The 19,588-nt window shown below is 38.3% G+C and overlaps 1 protein-coding gene across 12 annotated transcripts in view; it reads left to right on the top strand.

Annotated features, from left to right (window-relative positions):
- The window catches only part of MACF1 (microtubule actin crosslinking factor 1), a 342,663-nt gene that overhangs the window by 186,554 nt on the left and 136,521 nt on the right, over window positions 1-19,588 (top strand). For 6 of the 12 annotated variants that reach the window (XM_079112948.1, XM_079112953.1, XM_079112954.1 and 3 more), the window contains exons 30-38: window positions 359-521; window positions 1,372-1,455; window positions 4,060-4,167; window positions 4,362-4,460; window positions 6,106-6,258; window positions 6,535-6,623; window positions 9,089-9,224; window positions 12,786-18,243; window positions 18,888-19,039. In XM_079112948.1, the coding sequence (XP_078969074.1) occupies window positions 359-521; window positions 1,372-1,455; window positions 4,060-4,167; window positions 4,362-4,460; window positions 6,106-6,258; window positions 6,535-6,623; window positions 9,089-9,224; window positions 12,786-18,243; window positions 18,888-19,039 (6,442 nt within the window). The remainder of the gene's footprint in view (window positions 1-358; window positions 522-1,371; window positions 1,456-4,059; window positions 4,168-4,361; window positions 4,461-6,105; window positions 6,259-6,534; window positions 6,624-9,088; window positions 9,225-12,785; window positions 18,244-18,887; window positions 19,040-19,588) is intronic. The other 6 variants (XM_079112960.1, XM_079112949.1, XM_079112958.1 and 3 more) reach the window with 2 other exon arrangements.

A 19,588-nucleotide genomic window follows, 5' to 3' on the forward strand; every position in this document is an offset into this window, starting at 1 on the left:
TTTTTTATAGCCACGATATTCTTGACAGATACTGTGTCATGAAGGTATAGAAATATACATCCAGTTATTAACTTTTTATACAATCTAGGTAAAAAGTTTAACAGTGTTTATCATGGGGTGCCAGGCCACAAGGAAGTTTCAAGGGCAAGTAGGAAAAAAATTGACTTCCACTCACCTTTAAGTCACTGGGTACATGCATAGGTATCACACAGCCTTGCATCATTTATTCCCATAAATGAAGTTGCATCCTCTATGATCAAGCCCAACTATCAGCCTGAGTAAAGAAGGAAATTGCCTTATATACTCTATTGTCATTTATCTTAAAGTGTTTGATCGCAGTTTCCATTTGTTCCTCCAGCCAATCTGAGCTAGAAAGTATCCAGGAAGTTCTAGGAGATTACAGAGCATGCCATGGAACTCTTATCAAATGGATCGAGAAAACCACTGCCCAGCAGGAAATGATGAAGCCAGGCCAGGCGGAAGATAGCAGAGTGCTGTCGGAGCAGCTCAGTCAGCAAACAGTGCGTGTGGTCATAGCGTGGAAGTTGTTGGGGGAAAGTTAGTTCATCATAACAGATGATTTCCTAGCAATTGAAGTTTCCTTCAAAGGGAAAGACATTCTTAGACCCCTCTTCTCAGGGAGAGGTTCAACTAGATGGTCTCAAGGTACTGGTTTTAGGCCAGTGTAACCTGTTGAATACTTTCAATTGTAAATTTCTGTGATGATATGTTGAGCTCATTAGGTGGACAGATTAAATAATTCCATTCTGTTTCTTGATAATACATTTTATTTTACCTGGGATGAGGGTTGAAAACCCTAGGAAACCTGTGATTGGAAAAAAAATTATTTCATTTAAAACATTTTTTGGTTGTTTTGTTTTGTGGTATTTTGTTTTGCATTTTGGTGAAGAGGAAACGGTCTGGAGTTACCTTGCTGGATTCCACTCCTGGCTCACCAACCCATTAGCTAGGAAAACTTGAATAAATTACTCACCTCTCAGTACTCTACTTCTTTATCCATAAAATGGATGTGGTTCATTATCAATTTAACCTACTTTATAAAGTTCTGGTTAAGATTAAGTGAAGTGATACATGTAAAATACTAAGAACAGTGGTTCTCAAAGTATGGACCCCAAACTAGCAGCATCCGCATCCACCTAGGAACATATTAGAAATGCAAATTCTTGGGTCCAACCCCAGACTTGCTGAATCAGAAACTTTGGGGGTAAGCCCCAAAGTCTGTGTTTTAACCAACCTTGTTAATGATTCTGTTATAGTTCAGGTTTGAAAACCACTGTCTTAGGACATAGTAAATGCTCAGCTGTTCCAGTGATGATAATGATAATGATAATGTGATATTTTGGTTCCTAGGAGCTGTTTGCAGAAATTGAGAGAAATCAAACAAAACTGGACCAATGTCAAAAATTTTCCCAGCAATACTCCACTATTGTAAAGGTAATTGTGCCACATCCCCAAAGGAACATAAGTAATCTCCAGGAAAATCCGTATCATCACTGTAGGTTCTGTTTTCATGTAAATTAAGTAGGGCTCTTCTGCTAGAGACTGGTCCTACCTTCAGTGAATGTATATGTACTTCCTGTGGCCCCTTGTGCAAGGATGCTCAGAGCAGGACCAGATTTTGGCTGTCGTTTGAAGAGTCTCCATTTGGATGGACACAAGCCTCTTAAACTTATGACAAAAACAGAGTGTTTGAGTTTTTTCTCAAATATGCTTCTCACTTGTCTTGCCTAGCTCAAGAAATAGTGTCTCTATTTTTCCTGGTTTTTGAGGCAAAAACCCCAAGAGTCACCCTTCTTTTTCTTCAGTCTTTTTGCTCAGTCTGTGAACAGGATCTCTGCTGGTTTTCTCCTCCAAATATGTCCTGAATCTGACTACCTTTCATTTTATCCTGTCTTTCCCTAGTTCACACAGAAGCAAATACTTCCTTAGAACACTGTAGCACTCTGAGCCAGTCTCTTACGTCTGCTCCTGCCCTCACAAGCTGTTTTCCCACACAGGAGTTGGACTTATCATTTTAGAACATTTATTACATGTCACTGAATATCAGATACCATAGATTATAAATTACACCCTAATTTTAGGAATACCAAAATAAAGAGAAACTGCCACTTTACAGCATGCCATTTTTTTTGTACTGGGGATCAAGTTTTATTTTTTTAGTACTGGGGATCGAACTCTGGGGTGCCTACCCACTGAGCCCACATCCCCAACACCCACCCACCCCCCTTTTTTTTCAGGGCTAAGGACTGAACTCAGTGCCTTGTGTGTACTAGGCAAGCACTTTGCCACTGGGCTAAATCCCCAACCTCCCCAGTTCTTTTTATTTAATTTTTTAATTTTGATATAGGTTATCCCTAAGTTGGTTAGGACCTGAGCCACCTGAGTCACTGGGATTACAGGCATGCACCACCTCACTTAGCTATATTTAAATTTTAGAGAAACTAAAATGGGGGGGGTGATGTATATCTTAGAATAGATGAAATATGGTATATCAAGTCATGTCACTCCTTAAAATTGTCTGATGTCTTTATATCATATTCATTATAAAATTCTAAAATTATAAGGCTATAATCTGGCCCTTCTCTATTTCTCTGACATCATTATTAAAAGAGAAACAACTTTTAAGATTATTATATATTTGCTTGTTTATTATGTGTCTTCCCACTAGATTGTAAGTTCTTTGGGAACAAGTTTTTTTTCTGGACAAAGTCTCAAACTTAAAGTACATTCATTAAATGGCAACAATTGCATTTATTATTATTATGAATACTATTTTATTACTATAACTATTTTTACAGGGTCCTTAAGGAACTCATTTCATATTTTTTTTCTGCATAAGCTTTTCTAAGTAGATAACAGGAGCAGGACTTTCTGGGCGTAGAAACTCCATAGCCAAAGGGAAGAATTATCTGAGGAAATAGCAAGTATTCTGGTATAGCTAGAAAACATGGTACATGTGAGCTTAGGTGTAGTTCATTGGTAGAGTGCTCTAGGTTCAATCCTAACAGCAGGGGGAGGAGGGGTAAAAGAAATAAAAGACATGGTACATGAAAAGCAGTGACCATGGAAGACGAGTGGGGAGGTTGTGATCACTTATGAGAGACCTTGTTCAGCTCTTTTGACTTCATTTTCTATTCTTGTTCTTCAAAATGTTGTCTTTGACCTAGTAGTCTCAGCATTACCTGGGAGATTGTCAGAAGCAGACTCCCAGACCTACTGAATCAGATTCTGCATTTTAATGAGGTCCCTGTATGGTTTGTATGCATGTTGTTGCTTGCGAAGCTTCTGCTATAGGTCATTGAAAGCTGTAAATCAGAGGAATGGTGTGGTCACTTTCTGTGTTAGAAAAGGTATTCTGGTGGCAGGAAAAAAAAAATTAGAGGTGAGCAATGTAAGAGAGTACTGCCCCCATCCATGTGAGAGATGAAGAGAGCCCGAACTAGGGCAGCACTTTCAGGGCTGCAGAGGAAGCAGAATAGCATGGTTAAATAAGAAAAGCACGAATTTGGGATTAGAAGACAGTAATTCTAATCTGATCAGCTACTCACCCACCAAGTTAATTAGAGAATTCACTTCCCCTCTTTGGGCTTTAACACCCCATGAATGAGATGAAATGGTTGCTCATCAAACCACAGATTACAAACTCAGGATTTGGCAAGGTATGGCCCATGGGCTAAATCTAGCCCCGCACCAGTTTTTATGTAGCCTATGAGAAATGGTTGGGAAAAATCAAAAGAATTAAAATATATCATTACACATTAAAATTCTATACACTTCAGTTTTCAATGTCTGTAAATAAAGTTTTATTGTGACATAGCCATGTTCTTTCATTTACATAGTCTGTGGCTGCATTCACATGACAGTGGCAGTTGAGGAGCTGTAACAGATTGTATGGTCCAGTGTTTTCTGTCTGGCCCTTTATAGGAAAAGTTTGCTAACATCTAGTCACCAGAACATCTTACAGCAGTAAAAGGCTGTGATTCTCTTGTATGATGTGTGTGAGCTAAGTACACGTAGTAAAATGTGTTCCTCTTTCAGGACTATGAATTGCAACTGATGACTTACAAAGCCTTTGTGGAATCACAGCAGAAATCTCCTGGCAAGCGCCGTCGCATGCTTTCCTCTTCAGATGCCATCACACAAGAGGTGAATGGGTGGGGCAAGGAAATACAACACTGTCTTCCATTAAGAAAAGATGCATTTGTGTAGGCCTTGAAGTTTGATTTAGGATTTGCCTTTCTATTGAGCATGCAACTCAATGAAAACTTCCCCTTATTTTCAAATATTGAAATTTGTTTTTCTGGCAAATAATGTATTTAAATTGTTTTTTTGAACTGCAGTTTATGGACTTGAGGACTCGGTACACAGCATTGGTGACCTTAACAACTCAGCATGTGAAATACATCAGTGATGCACTCCGGCGGTTGGAGGAGGAGGAGGTGAGAATAGTTGGGTCCTAAATAATCTTTAAAAAATTAAATATCCTGTCCTTCAGATTGAGGATATACCTCAGTGATAGAGCACATGCGTAGTATGTGAAAATCCCCAGGTTTGATCCCTGATACTGGAAAAAAAAAAAAAAAAATTGCTCTGCACTATCTGTCAATCAGAATTCAAAGCACATGTACAATCAATGTTCATTATTTGCAGTAGTCATGTTAACAAATACTGAACCGTTGCTCCTAGGAAAAATAAAGGGTTAGGTTCATGTTAGCCTCTGTTCGTTTTTTTGTCAATAGATCAGTATTTAGCCTTGTTTTATGTGTTTTTATTTTAATTCTTTATTTGATACATATTGTCAATTTACTAACTTTGAATTCATGGCCAGTAGCACTCTTATTCCATCTGAATAAAGCTTATCAAAAATATTTTTTCTCTATAAGATGTATCAAGAGCCTTATTGTGCTTGGGAACACTAGAAGGTGCTTTAGCACTACCTTACAGCCATTTTTAATAGTGAAATCACTAACAACAAAAAAGTGAAAAACTGGGCACTAAATAGACTGTGAAAAGTACATTGGTTTACAGTATGGCAGCTGAAGCAAGGCTGTGTGTTGCCTTATTCTCCCTCAGCTGGTAACATGTGCCATCTTTTTTGTATTGTTGGGAATAACCATGAAATCACTGTAAGTACTGTATTGATTTTAGAGTTAATTGAATTTCAGTGAGTTAGATAAATAAACAATCTGTGAATAATGATGACAGACTGTATTATATCCAGCATCCCCATCTCTAAATATCTTTATGATAGAAGGGTATGAATAAAGATGTTCAATAAAGTATAATTTGTTAAAGGAAAATGTTAGGGACATCTACATTTTGTACAACAGAATACTATGATTGTTAAAAATAATAAAATAGATATAAATGATTGACGTTGAAAGATATTTGTATTACTGTGTTATGCTGTGTTTAACTAATTTCAGTAAAACCCAACAGTACAGCAAAGATACAATATGGCTTAGAACAAATTTAGAAATATATGTAGCAAACTTCTTAGGAAATAGAAGTATCTGTATTAGTTGGGCATAGTAGCACATGCCTATAATTCTAGTGACTTGAGAGGCAGTAGGATCACAAGTTGGGGGCCAACCTCAGCAATGTAATAAGACCCTTAGCAACTTAGACCCCATCTTAAAATAAAAAATAAAAAGGATTGGGGATATAACTTAGTGGTAAAGTATCCCTGGGTTAAATTCCTAGTACCACCAAAAACCAAAAAGTGTCTATTACGAATCTTAGATTTGGTTGAATTTGTTATAATAAATATGTAGTCTTTTGTAAGTACAAAATTTTATGTCTTTGCAAAATAAATCTCTAAACACTTAACCACTTGTAGAAATGCTGTTAAAAACATTAACCATACGTTCTTTTCCTGTGTAAATTAAAAAAGCTTCCTTTATTTCAGTACCTACCTTATATAATCTCTGTGGAATTTAATCTCCTCACCTATAAATCTTAGAACTATGAAAATGTGCAAGATGCTATATGTAAAGGACAATAACTTCTCTGTTTTAGGAAATCTGAAATCTTCCAGTCTAAGGAGACATTGACCATAGTAATGATTTCTGTTTCCTGTTCCAGAAAGTGGTAGAAGAGGAAAAACAAGAACATGTGGAGAAAATTAAAGATCTTTTGGGCTGGGTTTCTGCCCTGGCAAGGAATACACAAGCAAAAATTACCTCATCCCACACCAAAGAATCAACAGACATTGAAAAAGCTATTTTAGAACAGCAGGTGAGTGGAAGGTCTATCTCTCCTTGCCCAGGTGGAATAATATGCAGTAATGCATAGGAGGAATAATAGGTCACATATGGGCCTTCACAGAAGCAATTGCTACCTGAGGAAGTACTAACTTCCAGGACTTAAAGAAATGTAAGAATTCAATTTATTTCTGGTAATGTTACCTGACTTAAGCTGTATCTTTTTCCTAGGATTTAAAAAGTTATTTCAAATAATGTTTGACTTTTTAACTCTGGAATTTTGAAGATTTTCTCTATTTCTGCTGTATAGGTTCTGGCAGAAGAGCTGACAACCAAGAAAGAACAGGTTTCTGAGACCATTAAAACCTCACAGATCTTCTTGGCCAAGCATGGTCATAAGTGAGTATTAAGTGGGAGACTGACACATTTGGGGAATCTGCTGTCCCTGGCTGAATCTTAGGGTCAAGGTGAGAATCCAGGCTGGAGAACTCACAGCAGCAGGAGCCAGATTGTGAAGAGCCTTCAGAGGAAGATTTTACCTTTTATCTTGTCACCTCTGGGGAGAAGTGTTAAACATGATTCGGTTTGTTTTGGTTTGCTAAAGTAGTTATGTTAAGAAAGGATGGATGTGGTGCAAGAAGAGATGAGAGACTAGTTCAGAGGCTGTCCTGATTATGAGGGCAAGAAACGATCAAGGCTGAAGAGGAGACAAAGTTTCTAGAGATATTAAGGATGATGAATTTACAAATTTGATGATACATGAAAATTGTCAGCTCTAATTCCTAGGCTTCTTGCTTAGGATACGGGATGCATGATAATGCTAGTAACCAAGATAGGGAACAAGGAAAAGAAGTGGGTTGAAGGAGAAGAGGGTTGCTCTAGTTTTAGACATTGTGAATGTGAAAAAACTGTGATACATCAAAGTGGAAATACTTAATATGTATTAGGGTGTGTTAACCACATCAGTCCTTGCCTTACATAATTGCACCAAAGGAAGCCAATGGCCAGCTGCATGTGTAAGTTGAGAATTCATTACAGAAGTCTAGAGTGACAGAGTTTTAAGTCATCAATGTAGTATAAACATAGGGTAGGTCATCCTAAAAGGGATAACAGGGCTTTGCAGCCTATAAAAGAAACCTTAGAGAAAGAAAAAGAAAACCTTGGTGAGTGATACCTCCAAGCGTAAGAAAAGAAGAAGCAGTCAGAAATCAAGATTGAGAATTACCTATTATATTTGACAATTTTGAAATTTTTAGTGATTCTGGTGAAAACTTGGGGATCAGTGTCAGATTTAGTATGACAAGAAGCAAATGAGATAAGGAAGTTTGTTAGTGGTAAATTTAGACTATTCTTTCAAAGCTTTGCCATATGAAAGAGAAGAGTTAATTCAGAAAATAGGATTGGAATATACAATCAAGAAAGTTTTGTTTTCTTGGCTAATAGGAAATACATTACTCATAGACTGAGTCTCTAGACACAAGGGAGGAGATAATAGGAGACTAGTCCCAGAGGATATGGGAGAGATTGAAATTCATCAATGGATAGAAAGTACAACCTTAATCAAGAGAAGATACCGTTTTTGTTTTTTTTTTTTTGAGGTAGGAGGGGATAGAAGATTAATAAAGGTAATTTTGTCAGAGGTGATACCAGATGTATTATCCATTGGGGTGTGTGTGTGTGTGTGTGTGTGTGTGTGTGTGTGTGTGTGTGTATTTTTTTTTTTAATAGGTAGAGAGGTTTGATGAAAATAGGGTAGTGCCAAGGCAGAAGGAAGTGGGCATCAACTAGGAACATTCAAAAATATTGTCAGAAAGTATTGAGGACTGCTTGGGGTGGGAAATCAGCAGGATCTCTCTATGTAGTTGTGAGATGATTTTTTTTTTCCCTTCATCAGATATATTTAGCAGTAGAGCTGTGGGAGCAGAGAGTTGTGGTGATTTGATTGATCTGGATCTGGGGTCTTCTTAGATTAGTGAGTGGACAATACAAGTATAATAAATAAGAAACTGATTAAGAAAATGGGATATGGAGTCTGAACGCTAAAGACAAGAAACCAAACATAATAGAAAAGACTGATAAATTAAGAGAAAATGGAAGAGTCAAGGAAGGCTTGGGAAATCTTGAGTTGGAGGATAGTTCCAAGATGAATCAACATGGCATATTCTCAGAAATAATGCAAAATGAAAAAAACAAGTTGTGGGATTCACCACATTCAAGAAATGATTATCTCTGGAGAGACAGGGAAATGAACAGACTTGGTGACCGCTACACAACAGACTTTAATTACGTCTGTAATATCTTATCTTAGAAACAGATCTAAATCAAATATGGCTAAATAGTGAAAATTCAGTAAAGCTATATAGGTGGGTAACAAGTAAATGAGAGTTTGTTATACAATCTGTCAGTTTGAAATATTTCCTAAAATAAGAATAGATAAAGAAGTAAAGAAATATAAAATAGGAAGGTAGAAACATAAAACAGTGCTTGCTAAGACTATCTGGATCTCATTTTGAAAGGTTAAAAAAGTAGTAAAAATCATGTAGAGAATTGTTGAAATCCAAGATTTCAGAAGTAGCATAATTTTATATGATGGCAGGGTCCAGTTTTGCCAATTGTGGGCAGGACTAAGGTAGAGAAGCATTTATTTGGGTTGAGGAGGTTGCAAGACTCTAAGCATAGGGTGACAGCACTAACATCACCAAGAATCATGACTTAAGATGAGATAGACAGGAAAGTATGAATGAGTTGGCAAAGTTGTCAATAAATATGGAAGAGTGGCCAAATAATCCATTCAAGGCAAAGCAGTAAAGCAAAATTTGGAGAATGTTTTTGTCTTAAAAGACCTTTAATGCATCATCTTCCAGGCTCTCAGAAAAAGAGAAGGAGCAGATCTCTGAGCAACTGGATGCCCTGAATAAGGCTTACCACGACCTTTGTGATGGTTCAGCAAGCCAGCTTCAGCAGCTCCAGAGCCAGTTGGTCCAGCAGACAGAACAAAAGGTATTTCTAGTTTTTGTCTCCAAATGTTGGGAGGGTCCCTTTTGAAGATATGAAAGAGCTTTGCTGATCAAGAGTCATAATCACTAGCTTCCTATGACCAACGTTACATAATTTTTAACCTCACCTTAGCAGCCATTTGTCTTGTGTTTCTTTACTGGGGTTCCACGATGTGTTGGTCAGTCAAAAACACCAGAGAGCTCTTATGGAGGACTGTATTTAGACCTGGTTCACCTTTCTTGTCTTCTGCCATTTTGTGGCAGAAAGCAGTCAAGAAGAACATAAAAAATATATTTTATATTATCATGGGCACTAAGATTACTCCTTAGTGGCATTGTTACCCAAAAGTTCATAGCCAAGAGTTGTAAATATTGGAAAGAAAAAACCCTCAACCTTTTCCCTCCATGTAGTGAGCAGTTAGAAATGTTCTGTTTCAAAGCAAACTGGTAGACTGTCTTCACTGACTAAGACGCTGGTTCCCTTTACCCATGGTCATCCCATCATGTGGCATCTTTAGCAGTTCCCACTCCATGTTCATTTCCTAGAGCATATGAAAGTCGTTATAGTTGCTGCTGGTTGTCCTAAATTCTTCCGAGATATTTATGTGTGTGTGTACACTTACCATATTATATACATGTGTCTCTGGGATATATATGTGTGTTTGCCTGCTTATTTCCTATGTTGTGAAGCAATGGCCAGTTTATGTGGGGAAGGCCAAAATTTAAGCTCATGCAATAATCAAATTTGGTTTAGGTGATGCTCAAAATTATTTTCAGACCAAATATGTCTTGACTCTCTGGTCCTTGGATATAAATTTGTGTGCTAGAAGCCAGAGTTATAAAGTCCACAGAAAGAACAAGCTCTGATTTGATGGTATATTTCCAAAAGGAATGTGCTGGTATAGCATTTTCTGTGTAAGGTAGCCCACTTCTAATGGCTTGTTGCTTCACCATATAAGGGAGTATGTGAAAAGTTTTTAACAATTGCTTGCTGAGAACATCCAGTTCTCATTTGAAAGGTTAAAAAGGGGGGGGAAAGAAAGAAAGAAAGAAAGAAAGACAAGCCGCTGAGCACCACTACATTGAGCATGATGTTTCCCCTGTACTGTGTGTGTGTGTTTCATGTCAAGTATTGTTCTGATTAACTGACATCCTTGCTTACAAGTTTCACTAACCCTTTGGAGTTTAAGCACAAATGCACAAAGGGAAAAGAGGACGACCTGTTTGGGGTTCTTTTTTGCAAAACAAAACAAAACAAACAGTCGCATGCTGGACGCTAACACCAAGCTTACACTGTGTGTGTGATACGGCTGAGCTGCTCCATAAGGCTCTCTCTCTTATCTGCCTGAGGCGTGCCCTGCAACTCTTGGTAAGTAGAAGCCGTTTATGTTTTCTTTCTTCCTCTCCCTCTGTCTTTTAATGCTCCTTTAGATCATAATGTCCATGTTTGGTAGGAGGGAAATGGATTTCTTTGGATCACATCCCAGTTCAGTGCTGCCTGCCTATTCTCCAGTTACGAAGGTGTTGGAAGAAACAGTGTAGTATTTTTTTCTCTTTGGCTAGACTCTAGGCCTTTCTTCAGTGTCAGCATTTTTGAGACTTCATGAATCTCACAGAAGAAATTAGAAGTTCTTAACACTGTTTTTCCCTTTGTCATGTCTGCTTCTGAATAGGCTTTACATGGATTTTTCTAGAAGGAATGTTTTTGTTATCTCAAAGAGTCATATGCCAGTGAGCTTTTTCCTTTAATCTTTCTATAAAATGGACACATAATAGATTTGCATCATATATATGTTTAATGTACACAAACTAAACTGTATAGGCTGAGTCAGAAAACAAAGCAGGGGAAAAATAACATAATATTTTTAATAGTGTGGAAAAGTCTGCCGTTTATTCCATTAACTAAGCACATACAGTGAAATGGAGATGTAAACTACATCTGCTTTTCCCTTGCTTGCTATCTATTCTGCCTTCTTAAACTGTGTAATCAAACTTGAAATCCTCAGAGCATATTCTTATAATTTGGGGGGAAATGGATTAATGATGTTAAGGTTTCCTTACCGTTTGCTCATTTATTCATCCGATGTATATTAAACTGCAAGTACTGTTCCTCTACACTGAATGGGCAAAGCATGCTTTTAAGGAGCTTAATTCTCACTGAGATAGAAATGAAATGCATTATTTAGCTGCCAGGGAAGTGACTGGCAATTGCTTCAACAAGACCTCCATTGATAAGTCGTAAAGAGTTAAAGAAGGAGCAGAAAGTAACACTGACCAAATGGGACAGATAAAGCTATCTAAAAGCTATCTAAAGAAAATGAAGGCAATGAACATAAGAAGAGCTGAAAAGTTGGAGGGTAATAGAAGTGATAATGGGGTCTAAGTGGTTAAGCACTTGAGTGATGTAAAATCTAAATACCATCTTTCTGTGATAAAAGGCTTTAAAATAGGAATTCTTTAGAAACTGTTTCTAGGATTTGCAAGGTAATTTTGACAGTTTATGAAGTTTGCTTGTTCATTGACCTTAACCATAAGAAGATAATGGGAGGGGGAAGATATGACTACTGTACTTGTCTTTCATGCTCCTTTGGAGCTAATTAAGGAGTCACTAGAATAGCACAAGATTTAGAATCCAGCCTTGGTTCATTTCTGGAACTCACTAATTTTGTGACCTTGGATAAGTAACTTCACTTCTCTGTGCTTCATTTTCTTATCTGTAAACTAAAGATCAAAATAATCATTTTCATAAGATTATTGTGAAATTAAATATCAGTTCTGAATAAATTAATAATTTGTGGTATTATGCCTTCATGATAGTTGTACTACCCAGTCTAGAGTAGACCAGAAGAAAAGTTAGTAGTTGTTCCACAGACAAAGGGCCTTAGTCTATTCCCTCCTTGACTTTTTGCTTCCAAGTCCCAGAACTAATTTACTGCAGAGCCATTGCCTTGGGAGAAGCAAGCATTAGCCATCAGGAGTGTGACTATCACAAATGCCATTTACTTGTATAGTATACCTGGGCCTAGTTACCAGGAGGTACAACTGTTTCCTGACTATTGAACTACTTAAATCTCTCATCTCATCTTGTGGACCAGTCCTGCTGTACCTATCAGCAGAGAAGTGTTACTTCCAGAGTCTTCCGCAGTGTTGCAACACTGAGAAGTTGTTATATGGGGTTGAATTCTCACTTTTTGGGAACTGGTATGTGTCTGTAACAATCTTACTTATGATGTAATCTTAGAAATAGCTGACCTCTCACTTTCACTTTCACTGCTTGCCCCTTTGTAGCGCTTGTCACTCAGATATGCTTAATGCTGTCTATCATCCTTCAAGTAACCTGGACTTCTGGTCCTATTAAATATTCTGAAATATAGAAAAAAAACTTTTTTAGCATTAACACTGGCAGGCTCGCTTCAGGATATTTCCTATGTGTTGGGGTTTATCCCAGGCTAGGTATTTCTTATGGTCAGAATTTTATGTACTGTAGTACTTTGAATGAATCCTGTCAACTGTTGTGCTTCAACATTGGCTCTGATCAGTTTTCTTTTTCATTTTTTTCTTTTAGGGTTGCAGAGCAGTTGCTGGGGTGATTGATCTAGGCACAGTGGAGATATTTCCCATCTTCAGAGCCATGCAAAAGGGCCTCATTGACCAGGACACAGGCCTTGTACTCCTGGAATCCCAGGTTGTCATGTCTGGCCTCATTGCCCCTGAGACCAGTGAAAAGCTCTCTTTGGAGGAGGGCCTGGCCAGAAACCTCATTAATCCCCAGATGTACCAGCAGCTCTGGGAGCTACAGGAAGCACTATCCTTAATAAGCAGATTTACTAAGAGCAAAGGCCCTTTTTCTGTGGTGGAAGCAATTGAAAAGAGAATAATCAGCGAGAGAGTTGGACTGAAAGTTTTAGAAGTACACCTGGCCACTGGAGGTTTCAGTGTCTCCCCAAGTGAGAACTGTATTAACCTGGAAGAGGCTTTTCAACAAGGCCTCATTTCTACTTGGCTCCACTCAGTGTTAGAGTCTCACCTGAGATCATCCAAAAACTTGATAGACCCCAACACAGCTGAAAAAATCAGTTTATTAGATCTGATGCAAAGGTGTATTGTCCACCAAGAATCAGGGTTGAAATTACTGCCCGTCAAGCAATTGGCAGGGGGAATGGTGAGCTTGAAATCAGGTCGGAAAGTTAGTATTTTCCGTGCAGTTCAGGAAGGGCTAATAGATAGGCAGGTCACTGTCCGTTTACTAGAAGCTCAGCTTTTTGCTGGTGGCATAGTAGATCCGAGAACAGGACACAGACTTACAGTGGAAGAGGCTGTAAGACATAATTTGATTGACCAAGATATGGCCTGTGCTATTCTTATCAGGCAACTTCAGACAGGAGGCATCATCAACACTGTCACAGGACATAGAATGACAATAGATGAAGCACTGAGCAATGATCTGGTAGCTGCTAAGATCGCCCTTGTGATTCTGGAATCCCTCTGGTCATTCATGGGTTTTCTGTGGCCTGAATCTGGGGAGATCCTCCCAATTACAGATGCCCTAAAACAAGGTATTGTGTCTACTGAACTAGCACATAAAATCCTTAGTAACCGACAGCATATTAAGGCTCTATATCTGCCAGCAACCACAGAGATTTGGTCCTGGAAGAAAGCAATAGAAAAGGGTATCTTGGACAAAGATCTTGCCAATAACTTAAAATCAATTTGTATACCAGATGTGATGCCCCACATGCAATTAGTGGACTCTTCCGAACAAAACAAATTGAGCACTACTCCTGGAACAGCAGCTCTACCATGCAGCAAGGGCCAGTCTGGGGACATAGCAAGCCATGATGAGAAGCTGTTATTTCAACTGATGACACACAGCTATATTAATGTGCAGAACGGACAAAGGCTGCTTCTGTTAGATCAAGAACTGATGGAGACTCTGTCATGCACACATGAACATAAAACAGGTTCTCCAGAAGTGTTTGGAATTGGGTGTCAGAAAGTAGACACTCTTGAGGATTTGCAAGAATCAGCTAATGGGAGCATCACAGAAACTTGTAGTGAGGGACTCAATGTGAGGCCGTGTGAATTCCAGTTTTCGTATCAGGATGAAGAATATCCTATCCAGGAAGATTACACTGAAGCAAAAGGCAGAAAGACCACTGTAGGAGCAAAATGTTCTTCTATAGAAAACTCTGAAAAGGATCTGTCTGTAGAACAAAAAGTGATTAATGCAAATATTGACACTTTGAAGGTCACAAATAAAGTCAAGTCAGAGTTACAAAGACAATTGTTTGGTACGAAAAATGAAGACCAAACAGAAGTATCTACCAGAGAAAATGTCAGCAGAGAACACCTCCTGATTGTACCTCCTAAGGAAGCAGAAGGTGGGCCCTTGGAGATTGACAAAGACCTATCTGTTGAAACACCAGAGGAAGAATGTCAGGCTCCCAGAAATACTACCTTTACATGTCAGAGAGAACAAGCAAAAGCAATTAAGACTGAATATATTCCAAGTGAAACTGGTAGACCTCTCATAAAGTCCCAAAGCAAAACATCACAAGTTCAGTTAGAGAAGTCTCTGGGTTTTAAATCAGAATTGAAGTTGGAGGATGATATGAATATTCATTCTTTGGAAAAAGAGAAAATGATGAATAAATCACTTTTGAGTAGGAATGACCATGAACAAAACCAAGAAGGAAACAGCATTGCAGGCAGTAAGATGATGGTGTTAGAAAAGACTGATAGAGAATATAATAGCAGTGCAACTTCCCTGTCACACAGTTCTCCTTCAGAGTTGACTGAAGAAGCCACCTTAAATATGTTATCTGCACAGCTACTAGATGGTGGTATCTTTCATGAAGAAACAGGTCAGAAGCTCTTACTCAATGAAGCAATAGCCCAAGGCATTGTGCCCAGCCACACTGCTCTGAAACTTATGGGAAAACTGAACATGTTTCGGGGCTTCTTTGACTCTCAGACCTGTGAGTCTTTGACAACTGAAGAAGTGATCAATGAAGGTCTGATGAATGAGAAATTATTACATAATGTTCTCATGGCAGACAAAGCTATAAGTGGTGTTTTAGATCCCCGTACCCACACTCTGTGCTCTGTAAAGGATGCAGTTGCAGCTGGAATTCTTGACAAGGAAATAGCTACCAGGATTTTAGAGGGTCAGGTGGTGACTGGTGGAATTGTTGACCTGAAACGGGGCAAGAAAGTTTCAGTAACTTTGGCCTCAAATCTTGGTCTGGTGGACAGTGCTGACCAGACAGAGCTTATAAATTTGGAGAAGGCCTCCAAAGGCAGAGATGCTAAAAAACTAATTAGGGAGAAATTAATTGGTCTACAAATGGAAACAGTAGGACTTATGGACCCTGACAACAAAGCCCCTTTAACAGTTGTGCAGTCCATTGACCAAGGTGTTTTGAAGAAAGAAGAGGCCATTCGTTTGTTGACTAAGCAGGTGATAGATGGAGGTATTATTCACCATACCTCTGGGATGAGACTTTCTGTTGATAATGCCTTTAAGCAGAGGTTGATTGATGAAGATCTAACCAAGCAACTCAAAAAAGTTGAGAACTTAAACCTGCATCACTTTTTTCATCCTCAAACAAAGGAAACTCTTTCCCTCTGTGAAGCCATAAAATTAGATCTTATTACCCCAGACTTGAAAAGGGAAATTCAAGAAAGTCAGGTCTTTAGTGAAAACCTTGTGGATCTTATTTCTGGCCAGAGACTGACCATGGCAGAAGCTAACAAAGAAAGACTGTTAACTGATAAAGCAGTACTATCGTCAGGAATGATACATGGGGTTGTCGATCCTGAGAATTACAGAATTGTTCCCTACTCAGAATTGATAAAGAAATGTAAGATTGATATTGAATCTGGACAGAGATATCTAGATGTAATTCCCTTCTCAGACATTAAAGATGGGGTGAGTGACAAAGTGATTCCATTATCTGAAGCAGTTCAGCTTGGAAAAGTAGACTTTGCATCTACATTGAAGGTTTTAGAAGCTCAGGCAAGTACTGGTGGAATCATAGACACAGCCACAGGAAAAAGACTGACGTTGGCATCGGCTATGGAACAGAAATTGGTGGACAAAAACATGGCCAGAATTATTGCATCTAACCAGGTGTTAAATGGAGGAATTGTTGACATATTTAATGATCAGAGAGTGACTTTGAAGGAAGCTGTTGAGAAAAGATTTATCAGCCCTGAACTGGCAACGCTGATCCATATAAATACTTTCACGTCCAGTGATCACCAGGCTCACGTGGAAAAGCAAAATGAAATTGAAGGATGTGAATTACAGAATGAATTTATAAGAAAAGATATATTAATTTCTTATAATCAGACTGCTGAAATGAGTTGTGATAAAGGAGAAAGCAAGAGTTTCTTGCAAATTAAAAGTCAGTCGGCACAAGAAAAGGTTAAAGTAAGAATTTCTGATGGGGAGCAGGTAAAAAAGAACAAGGAATTTTCATTAGAGCAGTTGGAGGGCAAAGATCACAATAAGTGGGGAGCTTCTGCAGATGCTAAATGGTCTTTCTGTGTCTTGAGTCCTATTAATCTTAAAGGTGAATCCTTAGACCAAGTTTCAGTGACACATCCCCAATCAGCAGTTTCTGATTTTAAACTCAAAGAGATGGCTAGAAATAACATGGGTGAAAATACACATGTAGAGCAGGAAAAAGGAGTGACACACATAGAAATAATAACTCATATGCAGCAGTCTACCTCAGGTCAAGACATAGCAGAAGCAAAAGAAAATCAAAGGGAAATGATTTGGGAAGTACAAGAATCAAATTGTGAAGTGTCAGACAGATTGCTAAGGGAGCAACCACTGAATATCGGAGTGAAAAGTGAGAGAGACAAGAGGGAGATGATTGTTGAAGAAAGTGTCAATCCATGCAGACCAAAAGATCTTTCTGAAGAAAAGTTGGATCAGGAAACTACCATTAGAGACGAGCATGACTCCAATATAAGGAGTCAGTCTGTGGAAATGACCAGAAGTGAAAGGGAGAAAGAATCTGATAGAGAGATGGGGTTTTCTGTTATTTGTAAAACTGAAGACTCTGCTTCCCAAGTCACACCAAAAGGAATTTCTGTAAGAAATCAAGATGCCTTAACGTTCTTCTGCTCTGCACAAGTCAGGGAAGGGGAAGTAAAAAATGTAAACCTCTGTTTGACTTTAAAACCAGGAGAAAATTTACATCAAGAAATTACTAGTGGGGCCCAGAGTCATCCGTTCTCTTCTACGACCCCGAGATCTGAAGGACTGCATTACCAGGTATCAGTTGGAAAAGCCCAAGTTACAGATGCACCCCAAATTTCCAAAACAAATAAGACCATCCAAGGAACCACCAGACAGGAGACCAACTATTTTCAGGATTCCTATGTTACTTCAAAGACTACAGAAACCAAAGATCTGATTTTCCCATCTAAAGAATGTGAAGAAACATACCAAGAAGTACCTTTTGATTCAACAAGCGCTCTTAAATTTGAAGAAATTACAGTTTCCAAAGTAGATCCAGAAGTCAGTTATCTAGAATCCTCAAATAGAAAAGATCTTTATCATCAGAACAGCAAAGGTGATCATGAGCTTTGTGAAACTCTCAAATCTAAAATGGCACCAACTCAGGAAACAAATGGAGAGAAATTTTTAGAAATGACAGACCCTATTTTTACAGGTCTAGAAGCAGGGTCCCTTGAAGGAATAGTGATTCAGGGATGTCCCACAGTCTTGGTATCCCTTCTCCCAGAGAAACTACCCAAAGAGGAGTCCCAGAAAGAAAGTACAGAGCAACAGGATTCTGTCAGTAGTTCCAACATTTTGGAGACCAGTGAAGAAACAACAGGATCTCTAACATCATGTTCTACAGTGAAGGTGGAAATGGTACCACAGGAAAAGCTTAGGGAAGGCCCTGACAGTGAACCAGCTCCCTTCATGGATATGCTTCGGGGAAAGGGGAGTGAAAGTGTAAATCTGGAGCCTCTCAGAGCAACTCAAGTAAGTCTCCCAGAGACATGTTTGTAATTTTTTTTTTTAAGATATAACTAACTTGATGTTAAAATTATTTGATGTTAACTGGATAGAGTTCACAAATGTATAGTTGTGTGTATGTATGTATACATTTTAGGGTACTAGATTATTCTCTAAAATATAGCTTGATTTATCATCATCTGTAATTTAGTTGTTGGAAAATTAGGCATTGGCTCTGATTGTCTTAAATTTGTAAGACTTTTTTGTTTTGTTTATTTTGTGGTGCTGGAAATGGAACCCAGAGCTTGCTAGACAAATGCTTTATGACTGAGTTACATCCCCAGCCCTAGAGTTTTAAGTCAGAAACTACCATTAGAGCTAACTTGAAAAATTGGGATGATGCTACATTGACTAGCAAATAGCTTTTGGAAGTGTTGCTAAAATGATGCTTGTCATTTGATAATTATGAGTTTCTACTTCTGAGGAAGTTAATAAAATCATTTTTGCCTCTTGGTCTGAAATGACTCAGACCAAATAATGCATTTCATTTCATTCTGTCTTATATGTAGTAAAAATTGTTCTGTTTTGCTTTTTTCTGTTTGTCTAACAAGAAATCCTGCCTGCTTTAAAAGTGGGAGTTAAAGGAGAATGACAGTACTAAATGAATATTCCTTTTGGTTCCATAGAATGTGTTTAACCGGCGACTCTGTTTAGAACATGATGAGAAACTGGTATCCTATCTGTCTCTACTACGGGACATTGAAATGAGGACTAAACAGATTCAGCCTTTAGAGCTTAACCTGGTAGAACTGCAGGATCTGCTGTGTCAAGCCAAGGTAGGTTCCCGGAGACTTCCACTAGGCCACTGACTTTAAGATAGTTGTCTCCATCTTTCTGGATTCAAGCTTTAAAAGAACCTGCTTAGCACGTTATGACAGGACAAACAGTCTCAGACCTTTGACAGATAATTGCAACCTGAGTTCAGACAGATTGGATAAAATTTATATATTGGAAAGACTTAAATAGACTTTGGATAGGCATTTGTTATTAACATGATCTTGGATTGAATGAGAAGTTCAAAGGCAGAGTTATTGGTCAGGAAACTTGCAGTAATTCAAGCAAGAAATGTTGCGGACTTAAAGCAGTAGATCAATGTATAAATTAATCTCTGTTATTTCCCAACACTCCAATAAGAGATCAGGAAAATGTATTCTTTTTAAATGCATAAACTTAAAAAGGAAAAGAGAACAAGAGAAGAGAAAGCAGCAGCAAAATTTCAAAGTGAGAAAACCATTGGATGAGGAGGTAACTACCTCACCAGGCAAGAGTAAACCAGATCCTACCCATGCAGTGGAAGAAGCTAGGGAACAACCTGACTCACACAG

Source organism: Sciurus vulgaris (genome assembly GCF_902686455.1).
Source record: "Sciurus vulgaris genome assembly, chromosome: 1".
NCBI classification, from domain to species: Eukaryota; Metazoa; Chordata; class Mammalia; order Rodentia; family Sciuridae; genus Sciurus; species Sciurus vulgaris.